This window comes from Sturnira hondurensis, unplaced genomic scaffold (genome assembly GCF_014824575.4).
Source record: "Sturnira hondurensis isolate 20B ecotype Veracruz unplaced genomic scaffold, ASM1482457v3 Scaffold0014745, whole genome shotgun sequence".
Lineage (NCBI taxonomy): Eukaryota > Metazoa > Chordata > Mammalia > Chiroptera > Phyllostomidae > Sturnira > Sturnira hondurensis.
In genome coordinates, this window is record NW_028087376.1 from 2918285 (window position 1) to 2944618 (window position 26334).

Consider the following 26334-nt stretch of genomic DNA (forward strand, 5'->3'; position numbering starts at 1 on the left):
ATTTATTTTTTTTAAGATTTTATTTATTTATCTTAGAGGGGAAGAGAAGGAGAGAGAGAGAGAAATATCAATGTGTGGTTGCCTCTCGTGCGTCCCCTGCCACGAACTGGGAACTGGCCTGCAACCCAGGCATGTGCCCTGACTGGGAACAGAACTGCGATCGTGTGGTTCGCAGGCCCGAGCTCAATCCACTGAGCTACACCAGCCAGGGCACAATTAGCATTTAATAGATGGTTATCAACCAATGAGATAGTGATCTGGGGGAGTGGGGCAGGAGGAAAGGCTGAGGTGTGAACGAGGGCTTCGTTGGAAGCTGTTTAGGGAGTGTAGATTTCAAGGAGCTTGAAGACTGATTTATGAAGAGTGAGAAGTTTCTCTGACCTTTGATCCAGCGTAAAAGAACCACAGAGAGTCCGTGGCTCAAAGCACCACTCAGCTGAGCCCTGGGCTCTGCCAAGACAGAAATATTTGCACAGAGGAATAGCTTTGGAGGCCTGATGCTACCGAGAAAGCTTTGGCTGGCTGTGTGGGCAGACAACGACAGTGTGAATTAGCCTCCAAACTCTGTAAGATCAATATGGGGTTAGAACCTCGTTGCCTTTTAGCACAGTGTATATTCTGAGAACAGTACTCTCTGCAGTAAAGTCAGCCCTCATGTTCTCCACGCACATCTGTGAGTGTACCACTGGGAAGGACGACTCAGAGGGGGATGGCAGCTGGAAGGAACGTGTGCTAGAAGGAAAGGTTGTTGGAAGTGCAGTTTCCTGATGCCTCTGTGAGTAAGTCAGTGATGGCAAAATTGGTCGGGGTCTTAATTCAGGACTGCCATGGCCAGTTCCTGTCTCACCAAACTCAGCTCACCAGTCAGTTTTAACTCTCAACTCTTTTGTGATTGAAGAATAATGCCGAAGGGAACTAGTAAGGACTGACAAGCAGACAATGTGAGGAGCTTTCAACACTCAAATGAGCAAAGCTAAGATGCTTATTTTGTCCCCCATAGGGAAATATGATGGTGGGTAGCATTACCTTTGAGGTTTCTGGGGAGGTCAAGGCAGATTCGGGGAAAGATTCCCTCTCCACTCAATGTGATATTTTCTGGGTCCAGGTGGGCGATCTGTATCTGGAAACTTCTTTGAAAGACCTCGGGTACTCCAGGTAAGTAGTAAACCTTCAACACCTGCTCTTGAAGTGAATTGATAAAACCCTATGCAGCAGAAAGACCAGAGAGAACTTTAAAATTGACAATGGACTCCTGCTTTGGCACTTTGGTGGACCAGATAATCCCAAGGGCCTGTTGTGCGGGGTAGGTAGTCCCACTCATGTCCCTCCTTCCAGATTTATGTTCATGATGAAAAAATTATTTTCCTAATGAGAAAAATTCAGCAAAGGTTGCTTAAAACTGATAGATCAACACACCATGTACAAGAAACTACTTCCTTTATCTGCTTTTGAAACCAGTTGACTCACTGCCGTCTACTGGCGTTTTCACACCTGCTAATGGAAAATTGCTCTTGTTTGCTGTGGTCAGTGGAGGGGGGCTCTCAGCTTCAAGGAATCACAAAGGAAGTGTGAGGACATAGGTAGAAATAAACTGTCTTCTAACCACGGAGAAAATCCATGCTGTGGTATTGCCTTTTCCCCTAGGGGACCCCTGGTGCTCAGACAGTGCCTGGCAAATGTGGGACACAGTAAATATTTGTTTAATAAATGAGTGAAGTGCTTGGATTTATTTATTTTTCTTGCTGCTGAGAGCTCTTTAGTTTTAGTTTTAAAGCTCTCACAACCCACCCCCCAAGTCACGCCCACAATCCTGGCAGAGGACTGCCAGGATTTAGTGTACTGTGACAGGTCTGTGGGGTGTGGCTTGCAGGTGTGACTCTGGGCTCCTTGCCCCTCATCCCGTGGCCCTCAAGGGCGTGAAGGCTACTTACCGAGGGAGGCAGGGTCAGGGGCACGCCGGGCATCAGGCTGTCTGGGGAAGACTGGTGGTCAATCAGCACCTGGAACTGAAAGCCGACTTTCCCGGTGTTCTTCAGTGTGATTTGACTCTCTGTGACGTGGTCGAACAGCTGGAGGAGAAGGAGGAAACCACTGGCTCCTTGTCACCACCCTTGGGGACGTTGCCATCATCCCAACAAGGGCAGCTGGACAGCCATGCCTCACAGAGATGGCTGTCGTTTTCAGGAGGTAGATGCTTCCTATCCTCATGTCAGTGTGCAAAGAGGTGCCAGCGGGGCCGGGGGAGCCACAGACCCCAGACACCCCGCTCGGTGTTAGTTCCTCTAACAATCCGTGTGCTCAGGGTGGCTGTGCAGTGAGCATCTCACCTCCCGGACTTCAGTTTCTTCACCACAAAGAACTCATATTAGACGATTACTTCCCTTTTCTACGCTAGGAAGATTGCTTTTTTTAAAATTTAAAAAATAGACAGACTTGAGTTCAGAACTTCGTAGAATGAATTTTTCTATTTACATGGTGAAGACATGGAAATAATTGGCCAGACATGTCTTTTTATGAGATTTTGCTCACACAATTCAGTAACTAACCAGCAGGTGCAATAAGCTTGAACTAAGTCCACTTTAGAGGTTTTAGGACAAGCTGGGGGGAGGACCAGCTGCTTTAAAAAATACACTCTGAGCTGATCCAGAACCAACTGCCCAGAGGACCCTGGAAATAATGGATGAAAGAGAATTCTATTTGTCAGAGCAATAAAAAAGGTCTCAATGAATGTTGGGTAAATATGATTTTAGCTACTATCTCTAATCCATAGATACACACACACACACACACACATACACACACACAATTTCATAATTATAGATGCAGTAGCCATATTATGAGGATCTAATTCTCATTATAATTTGATAGGAAATATGGTCTCTGAGTACATAATACAAAATCTAATTGGGAAGAGAAGATGTAAAGACATAGAATTAACTAGCAATTATTCCAAAAATATTATTCTATTTTTTTCCAAAGGAAAAATTAGAAGGTACATTATATTCTGGCCAAGACTATACTTCAGTGCCAGGCAAACATAAAGTAGGAGAAAGACAAGTGAGGGGTGGAGCTGAGCTGCCTCTTACAATGTGTGGAGGTTTGGGTTGGGGGGACAAGGGGGATCATTTCCTACAGGCAGGAAGGGCTGGGGCGCACTAGGGCCAAGGGGTAAAGCAGCTTGGCCACAAATGAATGAATGAGCTATAATGGGGAATGATGAAAAACAAAGTTTAATGTAAGGAACATCAGTTAATAGAGGGGCTTAGGACACCCTTACTGAGGTGGAGGTGCCCGGCTGTGATCCGATGGGAGACAGAGAAAGGGACTGAAGGCCTTCTCTGTCCCAGGCACAGTACTGACCAGTCCCTAAGTCACCACAACCACCTGGTGAGACAGGCACTGCTACCCCATTCCCATTCTACAGATGATGGATACTGAGGCTTGGAGAGGTCAGGTGATGAGCCCAAGGTGGCACAGTGGGTAGGACGTAAAACTGGGAAAGCATCCTAGTAGCATTTTGTAGCATTCTTCTGCTACAAAACCATATTCTTTTCTCAGTGCTATTGGACATGTGGTCTTCCCAAGTGCTACTGGGTGAACTGTTTCAGATTGCTGGGATAAAAATGCAATTTGGGAAAAATGTGCCTGGCAGTGATGCGTAGATGGGTTAGCAGTAGGAGCTAAGAATGCATCATAACACCTTGCTTCCACGGGCTCTGTGGACTAGCAGCATAGGCATCGTTTAGGAGCTTGTTAGAAATGCAGATTCTCAGGCACCCTGGATTCACAAGGTTAGAAACTGAACATGAACAAGATTCCCAGGTAATTCATATGCACATCACAGTTTGAGAAAAATGGCTGTAATAGTTTAGGTGTGACGTGGTGAGACCCTGCAGTGTGATAACCACAGTGGTGATGGGAAGGGAAAACCGACTCAGAGGGGTTCTGCTGGATGAATCGGCAAACTGTGGAGGCTGTAAGGATATGGGGAGGTGAAGGGGAGAGCGGAGGGGGAAATGCCGTGAAGATAGTACACTGAGGGACTGAGAAGGTGGTAGTGCTATTGAGAGAAACAGAAAGGTTGGAATGGGCAAATTTTATCATCTAACATGCTGCATTTCAGGAGGCAGTGAGAAAAGCAGGTGAGGACCCTGGGCAAACAGTTGGCAGTGGGAGGGTGATCAGGATCAGAGAGGCAGAGGAGGGGCCAAAGACAGGGGCGATGCTGAGACTACAGTGATCAGGGAGGGGGTCCAGGAGAGGTTAGAGCACAAAGACAACAGCTGACGGCTGACATTTAAGGCGAAAGCAGAAAAGCTCCCAATGGGTGGTGTACCTGCAATCCATAGTCAATGTCCTTGGTGTCAAAGGAATAGTTGACCACAGATGCCTCTCCCTTTAGTATGATCTCATAGGTGGGCCCTCCTTCCACTTCGCACAGAGCTTTAGCCTGTGCGATGATGTCGCAATGTCCATAGAAGGTGAAAGCCACCTGGTGACTACTGTGTGGCTGCAGCTCTCCATACAGGGGCAAAATATCAAACACCTGCAGAGAAAGTCATTATGTATGAGAGCATCGGTCGGAATGAAGGGCCTGAAAAAGGTAAGTTCAAGTTCAGTCGATTTCCGGATAAATTCTTGGCCTTCACTTGTTGGATTTCACGTGTGGGGACTGGCCCTGAAAGCATATGATGGCCATGGCATATGAGTTCCCTTTAAATCCATTGAAATCAGAGGTATGAGGATAAGCTAGCAAGCATTTACAATGGGGTCATCAATGTGCTCCTCCCCACCCCTGAAACAAACATGAACTATGTTGTATATATTTTAAAAATACAGGCATACCTTGTTTATTGTGCTTTATTGTCTTTTGCAGATATCGCTTGCTTCTTCTATTTTTTCCCCAAAGGGAAGGCAAGACCCTCCACCAGCAAAAAGTTATGATTCTCTAAAGGCTCAGAGATGTTAATACTTTTTTTAATTAAGGTATGTACATTGTTGTTAAGACATATGCGACTGAACACTGAATAGACTACAGGATAGTGGAAACACAGCTCTTCTATGCAGTGGGGAACCAAAAAAGTCAGGTGACTCGCTTTCTGGCAGTATTTACTTCATTGTGGTCGTCTGTAGATAAACTGGGGTCTGCCTCTAGTACATTTTTTCCTATGGAGATAATTGGACAGTTGGCCAACATGCACGCACAAGGATGTTTACTGCAGTGTTATTTATAAGAGCAAAATTTTGGAAGCCACCTAAATGCCTCTCAGTTAGGGATCATTTAAATGAGGTGTTTGTGGTGCTCTACCCTTGGAGGATGTGAGTATGTACAAATTTATTCAGAGTGGGTTTTTTTTTAGAAGATTTCAGCATTATTTTTCTATAAATGATAGAATTTTGAGAACTTTTGCTTTCACGTTTCTATATTCTTGAGTTTTCTATGACATTTTTGAAAGTAGAAAAAAATAACATTTCAAAGACAAGTGTTTTATATATACATACATACTCTAAAAAAATTTAGAAAGCACAGAAAGATTCAAACAGAGAAAACAAATCAATTATGAGATTATACTGTGGAAACGTGGATACATGTGTATAACATGTGTGTATATGTATTTGTGTTCTGACTTTCCAGTTGACATCATGAGTACTGCTTTCCCTTGTGACTAAATATTCTTCACAAGCATCATTTAAAGTCCTTAAAATAGAACACATAGTATTTTTTACTTAATGTATCAGAGATTATTCCAAGTCAGCATGTAAAGAATGTTCTCATTTTCTGCAAAAGAATTGCATAGTGTAGTTCTTGTGCAGATGTAATTTAGTTTATTCAACTGGTGTCCTATTGGTGGAGTTGTTTCCAATTTTTCTTGCTTTTAGCGACAAAACTGCAGTGTGCAAGCATAGTTACATGTCTTGATGTAAATGTAAATGTACACCTGCAGAATAATGTCCCAGAAGAGGAAGCGTGCGTTTTAAGTTCTGATACAGCTGCCAAATCGTACATCACAGAGGCTGTGCCAGCTCACACTCTGGTCTCCGAGGGTGGACAATGCTTGCCCACCCCTGCTTTGCTACTACAGATGGTCTGTCCTCATGGACACACAAGAATTTGTTTTTCCAATTTCTTTTTGCTATTTCTAAGTGTTGTAACACACATCTTTGTACCTAATTATGCATCTCCAATGATTTGCTTATGCCATCATTCCAGGAGAATTTAAGGATATGAATTTGTACACTCTTGATTTCATCTTTGTTTTTACTGTGAAATCATAGAGGAAAATATTTCTCCTTTTGTAACCTCTCTCTAGGGGCTGGAGAGAGCAAGAGATCTCTACGGTTTAGAGGTAACTAGTTTTTCCACTAAAGAGAAAATCTATTTGCTGAGGAGTCTGGGCCCTCCCTGTGGTGTTGGCTCAGTGGGTGTTTGGTTGCGACGTGACCGGATGAAGTTTCGCAGCCTCATCACAGCCAAGCCCCAGCGTTGCCCTTGCTACTCTCTCTGCTCCCGGGTCTGCCTCTGCCTGTTTTATGGAAAGGACCCTCATCTTGCCAATCCGCCCCAGGCAAAAACAAACACACACACAATCAAACAAACGTACATCTGAGATGCGCAGGTTGGGCTCTTCTGCTTTTTTGTGTCCTCTTTCTTTGGAGCCAAAATATCCATCTGCAGAGACAGTCCTGGGGAGTTCAATGAAGTACAGAGAGTCACTCACTGGTCATCTGTCACCGCACAGCCTCCAGCCCTGCGACCCTGTCTTCTTCCCTCCACTGCTGTGCCGCACAGAACAAGTGGGGCTCTTGCTCACGGGACGCCTTCTCAAGAGGTCAGCTGGCCAGTGCTCTTACTCCCTGCCCCGACACAAGTAGTCCATGGCATCAAACTGAGCTATTCTCTGTATGCCCAACCCTTCTGTCCTGGCCTATCAAGCCCATGCCCAACTTATAAAAGTTCTGGGGAGCTCTGGCAATTCTTCAGACAATTTGGACATGTCTCTGATGCTCAATGTTAAGTTTCATCATTTACTGGAGCATTTTATTGTGAGGATATAATGTCTGACCAATTGTCATATCCTTTCCTGCTGGTTATCCTTGACCTGACCCTGGCTGCAGACGTTGGGAAGGTGGAGAGGGCAACATGGTCGGAAAGGCTCCTTCCCTGATAACATTCAACTCCGTATCCCAGATGCCTAATCCAGGGCCTAATACATAGAAGGCTCTCATTAAATTGTTGACTGGTGAGTGGTTGGAGGAATAAATGAGAGATGAGTTTGAGAATGTAAGTCAGTGCAGAGAGAAGAATGCCATTTAAGAAAAAATCCATTAAGGCTTTGCACTTAATTAAAAAATCACTTAGAGCAATCTCAGGGGACTATATTGCTGAGATTGTTCGAGAGCTGGTGGAGGCTGAGGTCCCCAGGATAAACTCCAGCTGGGACAGGAGGGCACTGTCAGAATTCCTCGGCCACATTATAAATCTGCAAATGCATGGGGAAGACAGAGCTGTTTCAAGTCAGGGCCTAGGTGGGCTCTTGGTGTCTAAGGCCATGTGCCAAATCCTAGGTCAGACAGGTCTAGAAGGGATTGCACTACACCCTCCCATGTCCGAATCTTAGCTGAGCTTTTACTTTCTCCTAAAAGTTTGCTACCCATGCCCTCGAAGTCTGGGTCCAGTGTCTCTCCTCTGAGTACCCCCAGCCCCCAGGGTTTCCCTCTCACACTCATAGCTCCCGTCTCTGCTAGGCCGTGAGCTTGCTGAAGACACTGTATCTACTCTGTCACAATACAGTGCCTGGAACAAAGTGGGCACTCGGGCATGGCTATGAATGAATGCATACCGAGATCCTGCTCCCAGAGAGCCAGAAGGCAGGGCCAGGACTAGGGTGAGGAATGCGAGGTCCTACAGGTGCGGCTCAGCCTGTGCATGACCCGCTTCCTGCGCGTTTGCTCTGGGGCCTCTACTGCTCCACCCTGGTCCTGGCCCTGCCAGTTTGCTCCACTGCCACTCCAGTTCTCAGGGGCACAAGAAAGGACAGCGCCAGCGGCTACCGAAGCCCTTATGTCCAGGTCTCACGAACTGGAAAGGTCTTTGGATGTCACAAGGGCCAGAGTGGTGGGGTCACCCCACTCTGCCTGCTTCCCTCAGGATGCATGTGGCTTTCTGGGGACTCTTCCCCTCCCACATCTCAGGCCTTTGATATTAATTTCAAACCACTGTCACTTATATATTTATTCTGGCCCCATATGCACTTTACTTTTTCTTGGAGGCTCAGCAGAAATGTCACTTATCAGATGGAGTGCCAACACTGTCCCATCCTACCATTGGAAGACATCTTTCCTCCCTCTTTAGTTTCAGAGCATTTCACCTGCACGTGCTTTAGGGCACTGATCACTCTCCAGCACGTGCCTGAGGGCCATGTCCTAAACTTCAGGCATTCCTCTACCAACTTCACGATTTCTGCCTTATTGAATACCATCTACTAAATCAATTTCCATTGAGGTATAACTTACATAGGCAATGAGCTCATTTTAAGCATGTAGTTTGATGAGTTTTTACAAATACATACACCGGCGAAATCACTATCATATTAATAAACGGAACATTTCTATCACCCTCAAAAGTTCCCTGTGCCCCTACCCATTCTCTCCGGCTCCAGACCCCTCAGCTCTGCCTCAGTACAGAGCAGACATGCTGACAGTCCCACATAAATGGAATCATTCATGTGTACTCCTTTGTACGTGACTTCTTTTGCTCAGCAGAATGTTTTCAGATTCACACGTTTTTGCCCAGAGCAGTAGCCTGTTCTTTCAATCATTCAACCGTATTCCGCAGTATAGACGGCCGTGTGTTTGTCCATCTTCTTGTTGATGGACACCATGGCTGTTTGCAGCTTTTAATACCGTGAATAAAGTTGCTGTAAGTCTTTGTGTGGACATATGTTTTTATTCCTCTTGGGTAAATTTCTAGGGAGGGAACTGTTGGCTTGTATGGTATATGTATGTTTAACATTATGGGAAACTGCCGAACAGTGTTCCTGAGTGATTTTACACCACTTCACACCACCACCCACAGTGCGTTAGGGCTCCAATCAGTCCACGTCCTCACCCACACTTGGCATTCAGTCCTCTTCATTTTAATCACTCAAAGGAGCATGTAGTGACAGCACACTGTGCTGTTTGTGAATAGGCTTGTTTCAAATGAACAAATGTATATAATTACTGTAAATTAAGAACCAACTTTATCTACTACATGCAAAAAATAAATATGATGGAAAAAAATTCTTATTTTCTAGCCTGATGAAGGCTCTGAGTGGGGCCCTGCTTGTCCTTTTTAAGAAGAAAGATCAGTTCGGCTTCCCTTTGGGAAAACCCTCAGTGAGCAGTAGAACTGAGAGCTCTTAAAGGGCAGGACCCGAGCTCTTCCCTCTTTACAGCCCCCGGAGCCCAGGGTCTTATATCTACAGCATAAGCTCAATCTGTGTCTGACCGGATGGACAGATGGACGTGTGTATGGATGGTTGAATGAGAACAAGTTGCATGGTGCAGGATAATTTGGCTATTCTGCATGTCCACTTTCAACCTGTCACCCCACCCCCACCCCATGGCCTTGGAGAAGAGCAGAAAAGCTCTTTTCATCTTCTCCTGTGACCTTCCACTTGGCTTACTCCATGCCAGATGTCCATACTTGACATTACTTTAGGTGGAAACCACACCATCCTGGGCAGAGGATCCGTGTTGGGCTGGGTGCCGGGAATTTCATTAAAATGTTCCTGAACCTCATCCTTGGGTACATTCTGATTCAGCAGATCTCAGGTGGGCCCCAGGAGTTAGATTTTTAACAGTCTCCCTGGGTCATTCTAATGTGTAGTCAGATTTAGAACCTAACATGGGTAGACATGGCAACATGACAGCCAAGGACCAGAGCTGATGGTTAACATGGGGCTGTCGCTGAGCCCTGCGAGCTGGGGACAGTGAGATCAGCACAGGGTGACTTGGAGCACTGATCAAACCACCCAGGCCCATGGGGATGCCTGGGGAGACTGCCGGATCACTGCCCACGCAGCAGCACTCTCCCACCCAACATTTGCACCCCTTGGGGTGCTGTGCTGAGTAGAAAAAAAATCGCATGGAATGTCTGTAAAGGAAAAAATACAAAGCTGCAGAGTATCCACGGACCTGAGAAAAAAACAACACCTCAGCTGACAATGACACCTGGACAACTGGGAAGTGAGAGGTCTGGAAACAGAGCGGTCCAGTCAGGCAGCCCTGCCGCTCACAGACGGAGCCACAGGAGACGGCAAAACCTTTGTATTAATGAAGGCTTCCACGTATCATTAAAGTCGAAAACCTGCTCCCAAACACTGAAATAGAATGTTGGTAGAGTTTTTTGGATCGGATTTCATTTTACTCTCAGGAACAGATGATTACTTTCCTGTTATGCTGACCCAAACAGGATTAGATTCAGTTATTTTTAAAAGAAAGTGCACAGCAAACAAGCAAAAAAAAAACCAAAAACCCGAACCCCAAATCAATATTGCTCCAATTCCAGAACTACCCATGTCAGACTCACTGGAGCAGACAGGAAAGAAACCCTCCCTTCAGACGTGACAGGACCACGCAAATGTCAGACACAACGTCAGTCAGTTGGCTACACTGGTTTGGGCTCAGCAGTTTCCCTCTTCAGAGCTTACTTGCAATTTTTGGTAACTTGGGATCAATACAAACTTTTGTGCTGCAAATTAAAAAATGTCCATCACCATTAGTTCCTGTTCTCCCTTTACTGGAAGCATCAGTCCATCAAAATAAAGCCCCAAAGAACATGTCTGCGTTTCAGTTGGTGTTTTGTGCTGCAGCTCAGACAACACTTGGGGATGGAACGTTGCATGTTGGATATTCGCTGAAGTCTGGGCTGTACAGATGAGGTCTCAAAAGACAGGTGGGTAGTCTTGCAGTAGACACCATGACTTCTAATTCACGGATTCACTGGACCTGGATTCTAGGCCTGACCACTACAGAGGGTGAAGGCAGCCATGGGCTGGATAAAAAGGTCCTGCAGGTGTGTTTTGTTTGGCTGATATGCTATGTGATATTTTTTTGCAGTTATGACTGTAGCAGATGCTATTGGCACACTGTCTATATCCCCTTTAGTAGAATGGCGCACCCATCCCCTGGTTGCTGTGTGTGTTGGCTGCACCTTTCTCTGTGCATTGCCCTGGCTTGGCGGAGCTGCCTGGGAGGTTATGTCCTCCCACCCATTAGGGTGTGAGCAGTAGGCAAAGACTGATGAGGGAGAGGACCATAAGAGTGCGGCCTCGTTGTCTTGGAGTGGGACAAGTTCTGATGCAATTCACACTCCAGGGCTCCCATGGGTCAGGCAGAGGCAAGACTCCTGAAGCTACACCTTCCCCTAGTGTTCCCCTCTAGCCTATAGTGTTTTTTTACTCTTCTATAATTTCTGCCAAGAGCTCTCCCTTGATAGGTCACCCCCCAAGAATCACCATTTCAGGCTGCACTTCTAGGGAGCCAGTATAGCACTGCATGATTCCAAACATGAGGAAGCCAGTTCTTGCTTCAAGGGACTTAGAGGCCAGGGAGTCAGAGACTTAGGGGTAGGTACGAGGGGTCCAGCAGCAAGATGCGCAGAGTGAAGACTGTGGGGTCAGTGGGCTCGAGTTTGAATTCCGGCTTCCTGATTTATGTACCATGTGCTTGGGTGCAGTGTTAGTGATGGAACCCTCCTCCTTGCCTGTGGTGAGGTAAGAAACTCAGCAGGGTGCCTGGGTCATGGTGAGTGTCCAACGTGCATGAGCTGCTCTTGTTCTGGAGTGGGGGGATCGCCATCATTTTTGAAGTTTAGATGGGGGAAGAGTCTGTTGGAGTCCAGATGAGGGAGAGACTGGCTTTCCCTGGATGTGTGGGCAAGTCTTCAAGAACAAGGAGCTAGTCTAACTGCAACTGGAAGGAAGAGTGGTCCTTCCTAGGCAAAGAGTGGAAAGGACGTGCTGTCTGCGGGAAAGCCATCTGTGAAGGAAAAGGGGAGCCCCTGGGTTCTCTCCAGGGACAAGTGTGAAGTTTGTTGTAGATGGAGGGTGTGTGTGGATCCCAAATGGCAGCTGCTGATGATAAGGAAGAGGATGTAGATGATGACAATGATGATGATGATGAAGACCAGCAAGAAGTGAGAGTCAGGGATGGTCAGCAGTGGAGGCAGCCATGATGGGAGAGGGGACGGCAGCCATGGGGACAGGAGCGGTCCTTCTCCTTCCACTGTATTTTCCCTGTTCTCACACACCTCTTCCTCCGGGCCCTGCACAGAGGAGGTTGTGAAACACAAATTGCAAATGGAGGGGGAACCCAGGTGGCCAACGTCTCTGATGGGGTGGCACTCCCTGCCTCCATCCTCTCTCCCTCTGTCCCCTCTGTCTGGCCAGCCACTCAGCCCTGCCGACGGACAGACGGTGGGGAGGCAGCTGTGGGAAGGTTGTCTTGGGCTGCGGTCTATCAGGATGGGATCCTGAGCCCAAGGTCTTGGTCCATGTGAGCTTTCTGATCATTTTATGCCCCCACGTTAAAACCTTCTGGGAGACTCTCCATTTTCCTGAGGATAAAGCAGACTCCTTAGTGAGGCTTAGAAGGCCCTCCAAGGTCAAGACCTCTTACCCCCAATTTTGATGCCACAAGGAGCAAACGACCCATGGCGGGCAGGTCCTGGCATGGTTCGGAGGTCCAGTGCATTTTCAACAATCCAAGAACACGAGTGTGTGCTATTCAGCATAACTGATTTTACTGTTGAGGTACTTTCTCCTACAGCTATATGTAATATTTCCATGCTTTTAACTTATAGTCTATGGGTTATGTTTAGCAAACCCCTCATCTTTACATGTTAGATCTTATCAGGTGTTTTTTGAATATTCCACTTCTTCTTCTCAGCTATCTAATTTCTACTTTTTTTTTTAAGTGCCCTGACTGGGAATCCAACTGGCGACCCTTTGGTTCACAGCCCGTGCTCAATCCACTGAGCTACACCAGCCAGGGCTCAGCTATCTAACTTCTGCTTCTCTCATTTTCTTAAGGCCCTCCCTCTCTCCCTCTTCCCCTCCCTCCTTTCCTCTGACCACACATCACAAACCTGCTCCAGACTAGATAGGCCTCTGATTCCTGCTTATAAAGGGAGCAGATTATAATCTGCTTTACATTATGTTAAAAGTGCACAAATTCCTAGCCTCTCTGGGCAAGCACATGAAGACCCAACCACGTTTCCATATTTACTGCCTGGCTTTGTGGTCTTACACTTGCTGCACCTCCCACAATGGGAAGTGGACGACAGATGGAAACAGATGGGGCTGGCTCAGCGCCTTCCCCACCAGCTCGGTCTGGCTCGGCCACGTGAGAAGGGGAAGTGAACTGCAGATACACAGCCATCGTGGAAAGGGGCCTGCTGGAGCTTCTGACTTTCTCATGTCCCAGAATGCTTCCACTGGACACTTGTGCTAAGGTGGACGTTGGTGGGACATCACTAAGTTGCTGAAACTCAGTTATTCGGGCCTCAGGGAGTGAAAATTGTATTTTTCAAGGTTCTCTAAAGGAGTTCCTTCTCACCACGGCTGTCCACTGGAATCACCCATGGAACTTTAAGAACAATGGAAGGATGCCTAACCCCCAACTGAAGAGTTATGATTTACTTGGAGTGAGGATATTGAAAAGTTCCGGGATGAGTCCAATGTGCACTCAAGACTGAGCATCACTGATCTATATGATGGAGGCAAGCAGGTCACAGAGAATGGCGATAAGATGCGAGCCCTACTGTGGTCTGACCATTTGTGCCCTCCGAATCTCCTATGTTGAGATCCTAACCGGAAGGGGCAGTATTTGCAGGTGGGGCCTTGGGAGGTGATTGGATCAGAATGGCCGAGCCTTCTGGCCTGGGATGAGTGCCCTTATAAAGAAGACCACAGAAAGCCAGCTTGTCCCTTTTGCCACATAATCCACAGGAAAAAGGTGCTATCTGTGAACCAGGAAGTGTGGGCCCTCTGCAGACACCGAATCTGTTGGAGCCACGACTGCAGACTTCCCAGCCTTCAGAATTGTGAGAAGAAACTGCTCGTTGTTTATAAGCTACCCAGTGGCTGGCACTTTGTTACAGCAGCCCGAATGGACTGAGACGCGCCCTAATTAAGTAATTGCATCCAACAGTCACTCATCACTCTCTACCAGGTATTACCCTAAGCACTTAATAAGGACTGCCTAATTAAATCTTCACAACAGCTCAATGAGGTGGGTACTGGGATGGTCCTCAGCTTTCGGAGGACAAACCTGAGGCTCATAGAGCAGGTGGCTGAGCGAAGGTAACCTGGCTCCAAAGCTCACTGTCTTAATGACTTTGATGGGCAGTGAGGGCTCCTCCTTCGCACCAATGGCAGTGACTCACTATGAAGTAGCCTTTTCCATTTTAAAGGTAACAGAAATCCATCACATAAAGAAGAGAGTGTATTTTCTAACCCCGCCCCCTTTTTTTAAAATAAGAGGGACCCATCCTGATGGTATCTAGATAAGGAAAAGCAAGAGACAGTAGATCTTTCTCTTGAAGAGACTTCCCACAGGGAGTTTTGTTGTGCGGTGAGGAGTGGGGAAATGCGCCCAGAACCGACTGCGAGGCTCTCCAGAGGATTGCCATGAGCACTGGCCATTTCTCTAAAAGCTCCAGAAGGTGTCCCCACTGCTACATGCTCTTAGGAAGGCAGCCGAACATGTGCGCTGTAAAATCTCCCTTATTATCAGCTTCAAAGCTCTTCAGAAATATTTTAAAAACAGGAAGTTTTTTTAAAGTCAATTCCTTTTAATGCCTGGTCTTTGGTAGATGTAGCTAGCTTTGGGGGATTTTAATGAATATGAGCACACAGATAAATCAACTGCACTCCTTTTAAGAATCAGGTCACCAACCAAGCCCAGCGGACGTGACTTTAACCTGACAGGTCCAGGTATACCCCAATACCTCCCATGCTTGTCTCGAGAAGCCAGTGTAGCTCACACTGAGTGTCTAGCAGGCCGGTGCCCGCTGCCAATAACGGGGACATTGGGAAGGTGCCTTAAAAAGAATGAATCTATAGCAAGGTATCTGAAGTTCTTCTATAAAAACAATAAAAGCTGTACACAAAGTTTTGTAACACTTGAAATTGACATAAAAAACCAGCCCAGTTCATTTCTCTATGTGGTAACAGATACAGAACATTAGGAGATGGGGCTAAACTGACCTGCTAATGGAAGCAGAGTATCTGATCCCTAATACGGAGATCACTTTTAGGTTAAACATGAGGAGAGTGAAAGGTCACTTGCAGGCTAACTACAAAGGCAGGAGCTTGTGTCTGGAAACTCAGACTTGAGAGAAGGCTTACAGACCTCCTGTTGGTCCCAGAGGCTAATGGGATCCCGGGCCAGTAAATTAGCTGGCCCATCCCAGCAGGGGGCAGGATTCTAGAGGGACATTACAGGGCCTCTGCATGGGGTATAAGCAGGCCTGCCAGAGGTTGACCTCACAGTTCTCTTTCACAAGGGGCTCATATTTACTAATGTCATATTTATAAAGGAGGTAACAGCACAGATGTTCATTTTTTTATCTTAAACTATGCATGTACGTTATACACACTCTTGCATGTATGATGCAATCTCACAACAGAGAGTGGATGTCGAGGAGTATGTGGCATGATGAAGTCATTTCTGAGCTTCCAGTGAGGCAGCTGCAGTTAAGCGAGGGGCCAAAAGCCAGCTTAAACAGGGCTTGGGGGAGAATGAGAATGAGGGAGACGAGTGTACTGTTTTCTTACGTTGCCTTGTGCAGGGCTGGTGCTTAGTGCAACAAGAGGATTTAGCCAAGGGCTAAGATGTGGATGGAGTGCTTGCTTGGATGGCAAAGCCACAGGGAACCTGAGACAGAAAGAGAGGTGATTACTCATGGAGAGGAACACTGGCAGGAAGTTCGAGCTTGCAAAGCAAGAGACGTCGGAAGGAAGGACAGACATGATGAAAGAGTGTAGCCTGAAGAAAAGTAATGGGCAGTGTGGGCCAGGGCACGCGGAGAGGATGCAGCCACGAGGTAGAGTGAGGCAGGAATGGGGGTGGGGAAGTACGCCTGAGTAGAGGGACAGCCAGGACAGCTGAAAGGAAGGGTGGGTCCAGGAGACATTTCCGAGGAAAAACTGGGGTAATGCCCTCACCACCCGGGTCCTGAGGAGGGAGGGTGAACAGAGGAGAGGGAGAGACGACATAAAACCAGACAGGTTAGAGGGTTGGGCGGAGCCTTGGGAATGTCCATGATTGGCTTCACCAGTGAATGACAAATGGCTTTCTAAAGTGACTGCATCAACTGATACTCTCACTGGCCATGTCTGAGCTTCTGTTCCTCCAAATCCTCAGCCACCTACTTCGTATGGTCATATTCAATTTTACGCAAGTTCGTGGGTGTGCAGAGCTGCTTTAATTGCCACTTTCAAAATTACTAATGAGGTGGAATATCTTTCTATATCAGCCATCCATAGTTTTATCTCCCAGTTTTGAATCGAATTGCACGTTTTTTCTTCAAAGGCCTACTTTATATATTATGTACACTTATAATTTGAAGGTAATAAGTGTGCTAGAGACATCTTTCAGTTTGTAATCTCTCTTTTAATTATTTCTATAGTGTATTTTGATGACTAAAAGTTCTCAAATTTAATGTAGAATTAAGAAAAGGTTTTGTGCTTTTTGTATTTTGTTTAAGAAATTCTTCCTTGCCCTGGCTGGTGTGGCTCAGTGGATTGAGTGCTGGCTGGTGGACTAAAGGGTCACCGGTTCAATTCCCAGTCAGGGCATATGCCTGGGTTGTAGGCCAGGTCACCAGTGGTGGGCACATGAGAAGCAGAAAGGCACTGATGTTTCTCTTCACCTCTTTCTCCTTCCCTTCCTTTCTCTCTACGAATAAATAAATTAAATTAAAAAGAAATTCTTCCTTGCTCAGAGATCATCAAGGCATTGTCCTATATTTTTTCAAATCTAAAAAGTTGACTCTCAAATTTATTTCTATCCATCATCCTCACTAAATTCTTTTGTTAGTTCTAATGATTTGCCTGTAGATTATTTTGAGTTTGTATGTAGATAATTGCAAGTTTTATATCTTTCTTTCCAAATCTAGTCCCTTTTATTTATTTTCATATCTCCCTGAAATGATTTTAACATTTTATTGTTTTCTCAAATTGTCTGTCCTTGATCAGGTTAAGAATTTTTTCCCAAGAACAATTGTGTGGTTTTATTGGATGTTTTTTCCTTAATCTGTTGAGATGACCATATGGTTTTTCTTCTTCACTGTGGTAATGTGATGAATTAAATCATCAATTTTTCTAATGCGGAACTAACTTTGCATTCCTGGAATAAACCTAATTTGGTCATGATGGCTCATCCTTTTATCCTTTGCTAGATTAAGTTTGCTAATATTCTGATGAATATTTTGCAGTTATATTTTGAATTAATGAGTGAGAATGGCCTGAAATATTTATGTCTCTGACCTGGTTAATAGGTTTCAGTATGAAGAGTAAATTGGCCTCACAAAATGAGCTGGGTAATATTTTCTTTTATTATTTTTCTCTAAAAAGAGCTTGTGTAAGTTTGAAATTACTTGTTCCTTGAATGCTTGGATGAACTTGCCTGTAACTATCAGGACTTAGTGTTTTATTATAGAAAGTTCTGAAATTATTTATTCAATTTCTTCAATAGGTATAAGTTCCCGATTTACAGGCTTCTGTTACCAGGGCCTTTTACCCCTCTAATGTGTCCTCATGTATTTACTGGTTTGATTTTTTAAATAAATTCTGAAATGGGCCTAACTGGTCTCCTTCAATATATATATGTTGAAGTCCTAAACCCTAGTACTACAGAAAATGACCACGTTTGAGATTGGTTCTTCGGAAGTAATTAAGTTGAAGCGAGGTCATCAGGGTGGGCCCTGAGGCAACATGACTGGTGTCCTTATAAGAAGAGGCAATTTGGTCACAGACACGGATAGAAGGAAGACACAGGGAGAAGAGAGTCATCTGTAGGCCAGGGAAGAAGCTTGGAACAGGTTTCTCCCTCGTGACCCTCAGCACCAACCAGCCCTGCCCACATCTTGGTCTCTGGTTTCTAGCTTCCAGACTGAGAGAATAAGCCTCCCAGTCTGTGACACTTGCTACGGTAGCCCTAACAAATAATATAAACACGTGTGCCCACTGGAACTTTATCTGTGGGACCTCCTCCTTCGACCCCTTTTGCTCCCTCTTCAGAGCTGTTCTCCTTCTAGCTCCCGGGCTCCATGACTGCTTTCGCCTCTGATCCAAACTTTCTGGGAGGTGGGAAAGAAAGAAGTGCAGAAGCTTAGAGAGTTCTGGAAGGTGCAGGCCTATAGTGAAGAGAGAAGGATATTTATGTCTAGGACCAAAGCTTAGGCCAGTGAGAGGCACCTGCAGCCCTCAGACCCTGTGAGGCCTCCCGTGTCCTGAACTGGCTTCAGACTGATCTCAGGAGAAAGGGCCTCTGCGCCGCCGCTGGGATGCTACTTCTCAAACACGACCCGGTGTTAACTCTGCACAGGTGCCAGTCCACTCAATTTCCTTGATAAAGGAGTGGCCGTAATAGCTGGCATCTACTGACCATGGGTGGTGTGATGCACCTGGTTCCAGGAGCTCTGCAGGTAGGAGGCGATTCAGTCCTTACCACCTCTGTTCATGGGAGGCGCCCTCATCACCCGCTCAGTTCAGATGAGAGAGCCAAAGCACAGGTCACGTGGGGCAGGAGCTGAGCACAATCCTGCCCCGGACAGGCTCTTCACCTGCACACTGAGCAGCCCGAGACAGCTGGGTGCAAGGACTCCCAGGGCCTGCCCATGGTATGCAATAAAGCTATTTTTGTTTTGAAAGAAAAATAAAGAAGCATGTGTTCCCTAAATATTTACTTAAAAACAATTGGACCCTTGGGCAAAGCAAGGGCCTGCCCAGACCACAGGCCTGGGCTTGGCCGTCTGCGGGAGGGGCAGTGGGGCGGAGGGGGAGGTGCTCCGGGCCTGGCCCTCCAGAGCCACACGTGGGCTGTCGCCTGCTAAGGCCTGGCTTTGGCCTTGACGAATACCGCCTGGTACAGGGAAAGGATTTTCTACCCTTGACCAGAAAGAAAGGGGGTCTGGGTCCACCACTGAGGCATCTAAGGACTCTCTGGGATCTTTGGGAGTGCTTCACTTAGCAGCACTTGGTATGAAGGAGAGGAAGGCGCCCTCAGGGAACCAACTCCAGATTTTCTTTCTATCTCAGAGACACGTGCACTTCACAGACATCTCTCATTTAATCTTCACAATAACTCTTCTAGGTCTCCACCTGATCTCCATTTCACAGCTGAGTAAACTCAGGCACTGGAGGACAGAGCCTGGATTTCAACCAGCCACTTCCAACCATGGCCCGGGACCTCAGCTACCATGAATGTATTGTCTTAGAAATGTTTCTCTCTCAAGAAATTGAGGGATGATGAGGAGACAGATGGAAGCATCCAGAAAACGAGGCTTCCTCCACTCCCCTTCCAGCCCTTCCCTCCTCCTCTTCCAATCACAATATTGGACAACTTATGCTCATCACAGAGAAATCAATGTGAGAACAACATGTGTTCCTTTGCTCCAGGGCTGAGCTCCCTCAGGCCCTCATACTAGATCTACTTATAATCTGATTTGGAAATAAAAAGGCAAAGCTGTCCTTGGAGACTACTTGGCTCGTGTGCTCTACGTTCTAGCATTGCCTTGGCTCTGCATCCCTGGGCTTGAGCAGAGATGCCAGGCGAGCCAGCCAGTGTCTGCCTGACTTTCTCTGGCCTCTTAGAAGTAAAAGCTGGTTCGAGTGTGGGCTTCTTCATGCTCCACTTTCATACAGAGGCCACAAAGCATCATGGTGTCACGCAGCTGACCAGACAGGCCGCAGAGACAGCCAATAAGGAGCACATTGCCATGTGCTGGCTCTGCCAGCGTGGATATGCATTCCTTACGTTTCACCTCAGCTTCTTCGTTACCTGTGTGCATGTGAGCGGCACAGGCTATCACGCACCGAAGTCTGTCTAGGACCCCCTCACACACATGGACTCACATGAGGGAGCGTGTTTCTAAGCCAGTAACTGGCCCACACTCTTACAGAACGCCCAGTTAGCCTACTCGTCCATTTTACTTTTGTTTCTGTTCTTATATGTAATATGAGGGCCGGCTTGGGGAAAAAATACTCCAACAAGAGGGAGTCTTTAAATGCATGAGTCAGAACTGCCTACAAAATCACACACATACACACGCACTCACTGCCACACACACACGTGTGCACATAAACACAGCAGATGTATGGAGTGTGACAAGAAGGGATGTGGAGTCTAGGCATTCCCATGTCCTGCCTGGTAAAAGAAAAGGAAAAGCTTCTTTTATCCTTTTGTTTCTTTTACTAACTGTGAGGCTTAGAAGAATTCTAATGGGAGAAAGGTTAGTGTTGGTACATCTGATAAAAGCGACCTTTAGCCAATGAGTGCTTCATGTTTTTCTGACGGCCTGTGCAGAGAGAGCCTATCTGGAGAGCAAGTGGCTTTTTTTTTTTTTTTTTTGCTATTCAAGGTGACATTACACCTTGAACCTTTCCATTTGGCAGGTGCCAGCAAGCTGACAGCAAAGAACCTTGTACCAGTTATGAAATGATTCTCCTCTCAGTACAAATAGTGACGGGAACAGGGGGGCAGCTGATTAAAAAAACACCCTTTGAGGAATGACTCTGTGCTAACGACCATGCTGGGCTCCAGGGCCCACAGACAAAAGGACAAGCGTGCTCTCTGGCCTCCTGGGTGTGAGGAGCCAGTTGGGAGGTTGATAGTGAGCCATTGCTAAAAATGTGCAAGTCTCCAAGACTACCGATGGGCTACCACAGGTAGAGACCGGCTACCTGTGTCCCCGACAGGGGCTGTCATCTAGGAGAGGGTCTCCAAGAAGGCTTCCCTGGAGAAGGACGTTTAAGGGAGACATGATGGGGGAAGCAGGGCCAGCTAGGTGACGAGGGGGGAGGGTTTCTAGCAGAGAGAGAGCAGTTAGCCAGAGATTGCGCCTCACAGGAAAGAGGCCGGCGTGGGAGGTCAGCGTGGAGAGGGCAGAGGCAGGTGGGAAGAAGCCAGAAGGAGAGGCAGGCTGGTGCTGGCCAAGCCCCGCGGAGCACAGTAAGTACTGGGTGCGTTACCCCAAGGAGCCTGGGTGTCACTGAAGGCTGCAAGCCCAGGCAGGACCACGCTTGTCACTTGGCTACAGTGTGGATGATGGACTATGGTGAGTGAATGAAAGCCGAGAGCCCAGTGAGGGGCTGTCACCAATGGTGCAGGCAAGAGGCAATAGTGACATGAACTACAGCAACACTGTGGAAATGGGAATAAGAGGTTTTTAGAAGCTGGGATAGGTAGAATTTGGTGATGGGTGTGATGAAGTGGGTGGGGGTAGGGAGAGAAGGGAAACTGCATGGCTCCCAGGACAGTGATGTCACTACTGGGATGGGGGCCCTAGAAGAAAGGCAGGGAGGAGACGAGGGGAGAGCCTGAGTTTAGTGCAGGGCGCGCTGGACGTGAGGCACCTGGGAGACATCCAGGAGGAGAGGTCAAGAAGGCGACACCATGGGAACTCAGCAGAGGGGTGTGGGTGGAGACATGTGAGCCTGCGCAGCAGGGACTAAATGAAGCCGTGGGGAGAGCCCTACTGCCAGGAGGAGCCCAGGGCCAGGAGGGAGCCCTGCGCCCTAGCCCAGTGGAGTTGGTGCTGGCCGAGAGCTGGGAGGTGAGGGAGAAACAGGGGAGTAGGGTGCTATTCACCCAGAAAAGAACACGTCTTAGGAAGGAAGGATGGAGCAACTGCGCTGAAAGCTGCCAAGGCTTATTTTTCTGAAAAACAGACTCTTGTCACTCTCTTGATTGTAACTCTCACCACTGTCTCCAAGAAAGAGTCTAAACTCCTTGTCGTGAAATACCGGGCCTCTCACACACTGCTGCCACTCTGCCTCCCAGGCTCGTCTCCCTGACGTCTTCTCTGTCATTAAGTCTGCGTTGTAGCCTTGCCAATGTGGGCCCATCCACGTTGGTAGGTGGCGTAGTTTGCCTCTCTGGGAATCATTTTCTCAAATGTCAGTTTTTGCTGGGAGGTCTGCCCCACTCCCATGCCCTTCAGTCCACAGGGTCCTAGAGTCACCACCACAACCCTTGGTGTAAGGCTTGTGGCCAGGACAATGCTGATAAATACTTTGATCTCCCCTAGTAGTGACTGGTTGAGGGAGGGGACAGGTAACGTGATTAAGTTGATGTGATCAGAATAAATCTCAGGGAAGTTCTCCTATGAAGGCTCACTTTCCTTTCTGGTGGATCAGAATCCGAAAGGCCATGGCCCAGGAGTTAAGGCAGCCATCTGGGGGCCATAGGAGTATAGCTGATCTGAGAGTGTGGCTGACACATGGAAGAGAGCAGAGACCCCGGCTTTGGTGACACTGTTTGAGTCCTTGTGTTAAGCTAGGCCAGAAGCCAGAATGAATCTGGGCTTTCAAGTCATGGGAACCAATGACTGTCCTTCCCTTTTTATTTTTGCTTAGGGTCAGGTTTCCTGCCACTTCCATAGAATTGTATCCATGCATCCCAACTCACATAAACATACTATTCTTGTTACTGAGATGCATCCCTGCTGATCCATCTGGAACACACAATCGTGCTTCTACGCGCAGCCTTCTGCGGCTCCTCTGAGTGGTGACCCCCTCGGCCATCCCCCAGAGCCTGGCACAAAGACCTGGCCACTGTGGTTTACACATATGGCTCCCCAACAGCCTCCAGCCAGAGGTCACCGTGCCATACTCACTCTGTACCCCGGTGTCTCACACATTATCTGGTGCATAAGAATCACTTACCAAATGTTTTCTCAGTGACTCTCTGAATGAAGGAATGAATGATGAAACATGAATCTCATAATCAGAGGCTCAATATCAAAATATAAGCAGATACTAAAGCAAGTAAAAGAAGGGTTAAATAAATGCTTAAACCAATAAAAAATTGAGTTACCATCTCCAGTATTGGCCAAGTACATTTGCAAAATGTCATTATTTTAATTATGGAAATGGCCTCTCCACAATAAAAAAAATGAATAAAGTGTATTCCTTGCTCCCAGATGGAATGAACTCATTTACTTATGTTACATCAGAATAACTTCACAGAATCTGGTATTCAAAGCTCATTAGGTCAGGCTGGCTGGTTTTTCCATAATTAATTTAAATGTTCATCCTCTACAGAATTTCATTCCAAACCTGAACAGCCCTTGACACCTAAAGACCAGGTTCCGCCGCTCAGGCCCAGGCCTGGCTTTAGCGTGATGTTCGGTCATCCTTAGTTGTCTAAAGACAACATCCAGAGCAGCCACCATTACCATGGTAACAAGTGCTGAAAAGGAAAGGATGGCTGACACATACAAGATGAGAGCTGCGTACAGAAAGCACCAAAAAGCCAAGGAAACATGAGGCTTCCTCAGTTAAGCATGGCCACTCGACATTCAGGGCTGGACACTGAGCGGACAAAACACCCAATAAAGAAGCATGCAGAAGCCCACTGGTTCTGGGTGCCAGGCAGGCATGGCCCAGATGAGCATGTTCCTGAGGCCTGATTAGAACAGGCTCTTTATATGGATTTAGCTTCTAATTGCACTTAGTTTCATCGAACAGGAGAGACGCCTGTAAACACAAACATTGTGAAAGTCGCTTTTGCCTCCCGGCACTCACCACCTCCCGCTGTTTTGTACATGGGTACGCGTGTGTGAGCCACAACGAAACCTACTGAGATAGGAGGCACCGAGAGCTCCGTGCAGCACATTTTCAACGTATGGTGCTAGGCAGCTCATTCTTCGGGTGCAGAATGGTTATTAAGAAAACTGTACAAAGGCCTTATTTCTAAAGTGACAGTGTACAGGGATCTAATCACTAGATTCAAAATTAAAGCAGGCTCATGGATATCGCTCTGTTAATTTAGAGGCAACTGCAGCTTTCAAAGATGTTTTATCTGCTTTTCTTGCTGTGCAATCAAGGAGGGACCATGAGTGTAGGCTCTTTTTTACTTTTGTCAATAATCAGTTGTCAGAACCACAAGTATTCACGAAAGACCAGGGCACAGACCCTAGGAACCCAGTGCAAAGCCTGAAGGAGAAAGCAAAGGAGCAGCCGAGAAGAGCTCTGTCGGATGGCTGTGCTGGTGGTACCTTATTTGATTTTCCTCGTTGTTCACCTGGAAGAACCAGCGGAACTTCACAACCAGGGGGCTGCAGTTGGAGACTGTCATGTGGTGGATCACCTCGGTGTCGTTCAGAACGCAGCCGAAGTCCAGCTCCATGGTCTCGAAGCTGAGGTTGGGGAAGTGCACTTCCCCGCGCAGCTTCAGGCTGTCTACTTGAGGGTGCTCCAGGTACTTGACTGCTAGAGTCTCTTCCACCACCCAGTTGTTCAAATCGTGTCTGTAGGAAGGGTCAAATTTGATCAGCAGGTGTTTTTCTTCACCAATCTCCAGTTTAACAGGCTGAAAAGGAGATGAAGGGAAATTACCAACTTTTGTACTGTGGGTTTCCAACCTGATACATGAAACAGGACAGTCAACATTACTTCAATATACTTATGTACACACACAGATGCATACATACACACATAGTACTATGAAATACATGTATACCATGCTTTATCCAGAATTAGGTAGCCACATGTGCACATAATAGCTGGTGTGTCTATAGCTACCCGTATTTATTGATATTACAGATATTTATATATTTGCACATGTACATTTTATTAGTTGAAAATGAAAGTAAAAATATTCTGGAGAGGAATTCTTTGGAGGAAGGGATTTTAAGAGCTGTGAGATGATAAAGATCGAGGAGATGTGCAAAGGAAAGTCTACAACGAATAGCTACTATAAAAATATTCTTAACTGAAAATAAACTAGACTGTAAAATGCTCTTCCTAGACAAGTGGGGAAAAGTTCTTTAAGAAACTTCAAAAAGGCTTTCTAAAGCATGGGGGCAGGGGGGTCTCTGTGGAGGACGACCCAGAAAGAGATGGCTCAGGTGATTTAATTTCTTTTCTAACGTTGGAGATTCTAACTCTTCAGCACAGCTTATCTCCTTTCCGCTGTTTCCTATCTAACTTAAAATGACACTCCGGAGCTGCACTGAGTTTGTTGGGTAGATTTTGTTTGTTCTTTTTCTCTCTTTGATCCAAATCCCCATGTGTTCCTCAATGCCAAGGCCACAGTAATATCTTCGTAAAGAAAGCCTGGTTACAAGGTTTTCGTGTTTTTTTTTTTAAGTATTTGCTCAATTCCCACATTTAGCTGGCATAAAAGCCACCTCCTGGTCCTGCAGAAGGTGCCCGGAGGCAGCCGGGAGGAATGCACACAGCGCTGAGTCTGTTTACAGAGCGCTCCCCTGTCTGCCGACTTTGAAGGTTCAGATATTGAGCTGTGCATGTGAGCACCGTACATTAGATGGTTTCAGGGGACAGAGCCGATCACCTGATTTGAGACTCAGAGAGGGCAATGACTCTTCAGTTGGCTAACCCCACCTGAAAGCCTGGCTGGCCACTTGGCACGGCTGTCTGGGCAGGACTGGGAGCCCGCTCTTGTAGAGCATGGCATCTGCAGCACTTGGGATCGCGGTGCTGGGTGTTTAAAGTCTGAAGATTGACTTAAACGCTTTTTCCCCAGAGAAGGAATTTTTTGTTTTGTGGAAGAAATACATACCCACAAAATTTTACATTATCTATAACAGTACAAAGAATTAGAAACTTATCCAAAATGTCACCATATATTATTTCTCAGAGTTCACTTTTGATACACTTTAGTCCAGACATGATGGATGGCTAAATAAAATTTGACAAAAATAGAGTTAGACTAATTTATTTTAAAATATCATGTCTGAAATTTTTCTTGGAAAAAACCTGAGAAAAACTCTTCCTGTACAAGAGATATTAACCCTAAAATTGTGGACTCTGGAGCTGGACTGCCGGTTAGTAGCTCTGTGAATCTGGGCAGAGTTAGTTTAGTTTCCTAGCCCTCAGTTTCTTCCTCTTCTTTGTTTTAACTTAATCTTTATTGTATTTTTTCCATCACCATTTAGTCCCCTTATAGCACCCCACCCCCAGCAATCACCACACTGTTGTCCATGTCCAGGAGTCCTTTTCCTAGCCCTCAGTTTCTCCATCTGTAAAATAGGGCCAATAACAGGGCCTATTTTTTAAGAGGATGAAATGAGTTAATATACATCTGATGTATTCAGAG

General features: G+C 46.5%; 1 protein-coding gene across 1 annotated transcript in view; it reads right to left on the reverse strand.

Annotated features, from left to right (window-relative positions):
• Window positions 1-26334, reverse strand: part of HYDIN (HYDIN axonemal central pair apparatus protein) — a 306600-nt gene that overhangs the window by 109007 nt on the left and 171259 nt on the right. Inside the window, exons 23-27 of the mRNA XM_037063680.1 lie at window positions 24272-24585; window positions 6603-6684; window positions 4337-4546; window positions 1932-2069; window positions 1027-1204 (exon numbers count right to left, since the gene is read on the reverse strand). Coding sequence (XP_036919575.1) covers window positions 1027-1204; window positions 1932-2069; window positions 4337-4546; window positions 6603-6684; window positions 24272-24585 — 922 coding nt within the window. The remainder of the gene's footprint in view (window positions 1-1026; window positions 1205-1931; window positions 2070-4336; window positions 4547-6602; window positions 6685-24271; window positions 24586-26334) is intronic.